The sequence below is a fragment of the Bidens hawaiensis genome, unplaced genomic scaffold (assembly GCF_021521415.1).
Source record: "Bidens hawaiensis isolate Kalapana, Puna unplaced genomic scaffold, B.hawaiensis_p1.1 tig00001299_1, whole genome shotgun sequence".
Classification (NCBI taxonomy): Eukaryota; Viridiplantae; Streptophyta; class Magnoliopsida; order Asterales; family Asteraceae; genus Bidens; species Bidens hawaiensis.
The window spans coordinates 1,295,629-1,299,813 of NW_027491074.1; the positions used below are offsets into that span (position 1 = coordinate 1,295,629).

A 4,185-nucleotide genomic window follows, 5' to 3' on the forward strand; every position below is an offset into this window, starting at 1 on the left:
GTATCTACAAAAATATTATAATGTTTATAATTATATTTATAACATTTTTAATATTCAAAAGATAATGTAAAAAAGATAGAAATTAAACCAGACCTGTACAAACTTCAACTGCCTAACGCAGGGATTCCTTGGAGTAGCATTTAAGACTATTGTTTCATCCCTACCACCAAACAAACAGGCATCCATTGTTATAATTGCTTCAGAAAGCTAAATTCATACATACATACCATCATTTCATTCTGCCTTCTCATTATTATTATTATTCATCACAAAACACCATACAAATTATGAAGTTTGTTTTAAATATTTTCATCTTCTTCTTCCTTACTACACTAATTGTATGCACATTATTCACCGTCCCAAATATTCATGATTCACCTTCAACAAACCTCTATCATAGAACTCTCACGGGATTTAAGAACACCAAGAAACCATATAATATTAATCTCTCACCATCACCGTCGCCATCACCTACACCATCACCGTCGCCACTACATTCTCTAGCTCCACGTCATCATATCCATAGGCGGAGTCACCACCATTTGCCCCCGGTTCCTCCGCCTAATGGAAATGATGACGTAGGAATACGAAGAAAAAGAAAAAGAAAAGTCTTGGTGGCCGTTCTGGTGTCGGCTAGTGCCACGTGTACGATATGTCTTATTGCTTTGTTCTTATTGTTTAGAAAATTAAGGAGACAAAAGAAAAGGAGATCTTTGTCGAAGAATGCGAAAATGGTAATTTCTGATCCGGCTCGGAAGAATTTTTACCTTGAGTCATTGGGAACTGTGTCAGACCCGCCCTCGGTTTACAGCTTGAAACAAGATGAACCTGAAGAGGACCAAGAAGTCAAAGATCATGAAGACGCGCAATATGATGATGAGAGAGGACATAAAGACTTTATTATGAATGCAGAAAAGATGGGTTCATCTGCTGGTTCAGTCGAAACTACCGAACCAGCAGAGGAACCCAGACTTTCACTTGTTGAAGAAGAAGACCAACAAGTGTTTTTTGGTTCTCCAATTGCTGAAGAAATGATTCATGTGGAATCACATGAATCACATGAATCAGACAATGAATCATTCCATTCCTTTTGCAACTCACAAGATTCCTCTAATCCAAGAATCTCTGATGCCTCGAACACCGGTGACACATTTGAACCACAAGCATCAACTCCACCACCACTGCCACCGCCGCCTCCTCCTCCACCGCCACCACCTTGTCTTACTTCTCCATCTCCCACAAAATTCACGGTGAAAACAAACAAGAAAACGGTTAGTTTTCAGAAGAAAACTGATAATTGTTGTGGATCACGCGAAAACCCGATTCCTCCACCACCATTGCCACCACCAGCTCCTAAAGGAAGCCCATTGCTGCCACCACCACCGCCACCGCCATCACAGTTGCCACAGATCGGTAAAGATGGATCTCCTCTGCCGAAACTAAAACCGCTGCATTGGGATAAAGTACGAGCTGCATCGGACCGTTCCATGGTGTGGGATAAGCTGAGATCAAGCTCATTTGAGTAAGCTTTTTGTTACAGTTTGAATGATTTGATATTATGACATGAATTAATGAAATATAAAACAGGTTCGATGAGGAGATGATTGAGTCCCTTTTCAGTTACAATTTACAAAATTCTAATGACGAGTTGAAAAGTAAAAGCCCCTCTCCTAGTAAACATGTTCTGGAGCCGAAACGGCTCCAGAATATAACGATACTGTTAAAAGCGCTCAACGTCACTGCCGAACAAGTTTGTTGTGCGCTGGTACGAGGTAATGAAGGGTGTGTTTGGTTTGCGGAATTGAACATAATTCAAAGGAATTAGAATCTTTATTCGTTTTTAATTTAATGTGTTAGGTTTAGAGAATGTGTTAGAAATGTAATATCATTTTCTTTGGTAATGTGTTTGGTTAGAAAATTAATCGGGATTGCATATAATTCCAACAAATTCCCTCATCTCCGCCATCGTTGATGGTTGCGGTGCAACTGGTGGCAGTGGGTTGACGGGTAGGTGGTGGCCGTAGTGATATTTTGGATCTTTTTAAAAAACTTTTGTCGATATAGTTTATAGAATACAATTTCTTTAAACTCCAAATCCAATTTATTTAAATTCTAATTATCTTGATAAATTCAAGTTCCTTAACAAAAATCAGGGGAACAAATGCAAGTTAATACTTATTACTTATCTTGTGTTTGAAAATGTTTTTCGAATCTGACACTTGATTTCATTTGGTGTTGATGTAACTAGGAAATGGACTAAATTTACAACAGCTAGAGGTACTGATAAAGATGGAACCTACAAAAGAAGAAGAGGGTAAACTAACTGGGTACAAAGGTGACATGAGTTCAGCCGAGACATTCGTAGCCAAAATCCTTACGATACCACACGCGTTTCCAAGAATCGAAGCATTGCTTTACCGAGAAACATTTGAAGACGAAGTGACTCATCTTCGGAAAACATTCTTGGTTCTAGAGGTCCAATCTCATTTTCTAAAAACCTTTTTTTCTAGAAGTAGAGTACTAAAGTATGATATTTAGTTGTTTTTAGATTGGTTTTGGAAAATGAGTTAGTCAAGAGTTTTGTTGAATTTTAAACACCGCCAAATTGAGCGAGTAGGTGTTTTGTCATTTAGTTGTAAGTCGTTAGTCATGATAATAACTTACCTCAAATTGTAATCTTAACTAGCAAGACTAGATTCTCTACAAAGTGAGGTCGCTATTATGTTAGATAGCGACTTAACTTGTCTAATTTGATCTGTTTGTAAAATTCAAGACACTAAAGTCGCTATCTAAGATAGCAACAAAACCTTTTTTCAAGCTCAATCATAATAATACATAGTTGTAAGCATTACATTTCAAGACAGCCCATATAAATTTATATGACTCGAGCCGATATATCTTGTATCAGGAAGCATGCAAAGAACTGCGGTCGAGTAGGTTATTCTTAAAACTACTAGAGGCAGTGTTGAAAACCGGAAACAGGATGAATGTGGGCACAATAAGGGGAGGAGCAAAAGCATTCAAGCTCGACGCGCTTCTTAAGCTAGCTGATGTGAAAGGAACGGATGGAAAAACGACATTACTCCACTTTGTAGTCCAAGAAATCGTTCGTTCAGAAGGTGTGAGAGTGTCCGAGAGCATTATAGGAAAGATCAATCAAAAGGGTCCGCAAAGAAACATTCAAGAACGAGAAGAGGAATATAGAAACATGGGGTTGGAACTTGTGGCCGGCCTAGGTACCGAGCTATGCAATGTGAAGAAAACCGCCACCATAGACTTTGATGTGATCGTGAGCTCGGTTTCTAATCTATCTCAAGGGATGGATAGAATGCAAAGATTGGTGAACCAAGATTTGTTGCAAAAAGAAAACACTTGTAGTTTTGGGGAATCTATGAAATCTTTCATGAACTATGCGGTAAAACATCTCAAGGAGTTGGAGGAAGACGAATGCAAAGTGTTAGAACTTGTGAAAGAGATTACCGAATACTTTCATGGAAATATGAGTAAAGATGACACGAATCCACTTCGAATTTTCGTGACCGTTAGGGATTTTTTGGCGATGTTAGATCTTGTGTGTAGAGAGTTGAGGAGATCAAAAGCTTTTGGTCCCCCCAACTCTGTTGCACCCTTTCAGTAGAGGATATGATTGTGATTGTTGATATGTTTATTTGTAGATTGTAAAAAGGGAACATGGATTTGGATTTTTTTTGGCTCATAACTTGACTTTCGTTGTGATGGTCAGTTAGTAACTATGCATAATTCCCTATTTTGCCTTAACACTCTCGTGCCATCAATATTGTTCACTTGGCACACGAAAAATTTACAGGTTTGTTTTTTTGTTGCCCGAGTGAGACTTCTGAGGACATCACTTATCGTATCACTATCACTCGAAAACACCAAATATATATAGTGGGTTTGAATTTTTCTATTTGTATAACTCATTATCTTTAGGCCTTTACATAATTGAGGAAAGTGAACTCATCAACCCAAACCCGGGAAACACCCATCTTATATTTAAATTAAGATTTTTCAGTATGAAACCAAAATCGAACTAAATTTAATTTCAATTTTTGTTTGATTTTGACCATTTTGAATTCGCTTACTGAGCAGAAGATACATAAAATTAGAACGTCTCTACTGTCATTTTCGTATAGTCACATACTAAGACATTTTACTTCTATTAGA

At 37.8% G+C, this 4,185-nt stretch overlaps 1 protein-coding gene across 1 annotated transcript; it reads left to right on the forward strand.

Moving 5' to 3' along the window:
* The first annotated feature begins 287 nt into the window (after positions 1 to 287).
* On the forward strand, positions 288 to 3,643 carry LOC143570772 (formin-like protein 11). Its single transcript, XM_077056343.1, has 4 exons — positions 288 to 1,522; positions 1,588 to 1,772; positions 2,249 to 2,475; positions 2,909 to 3,643. The coding sequence occupies exons 1-4, from the start codon at positions 288 to 290 to the stop codon at positions 3,635 to 3,637; spliced, it is 2,376 nt and encodes a 791-aa protein (XP_076912458.1). The 3' UTR covers positions 3,638 to 3,643.
* The last annotated feature ends 542 nt before the right edge of the window (positions 3,644 to 4,185 follow it).

Bases quoted from the DNA above. Each gene is read 5' to 3' on its own strand.
- LOC143570772 (XM_077056343.1), top strand. From the start codon at position 288: ATGAAGTTTGTTTTAAATATTTTCATCTTCTTCTTCCTTACTACACTA. The intron at 1,523-1,587 runs GTAAGCTTTTTG...AATATAAAACAG, and splicing joins CTGAGATCAAGCTCATTTGA to GTTCGATGAGGAGATGATTG. The intron at 1,773-2,248 runs GTAATGAAGGGT...TGATGTAACTAG, and splicing joins TTGTTGTGCGCTGGTACGAG to GAAATGGACTAAATTTACAA.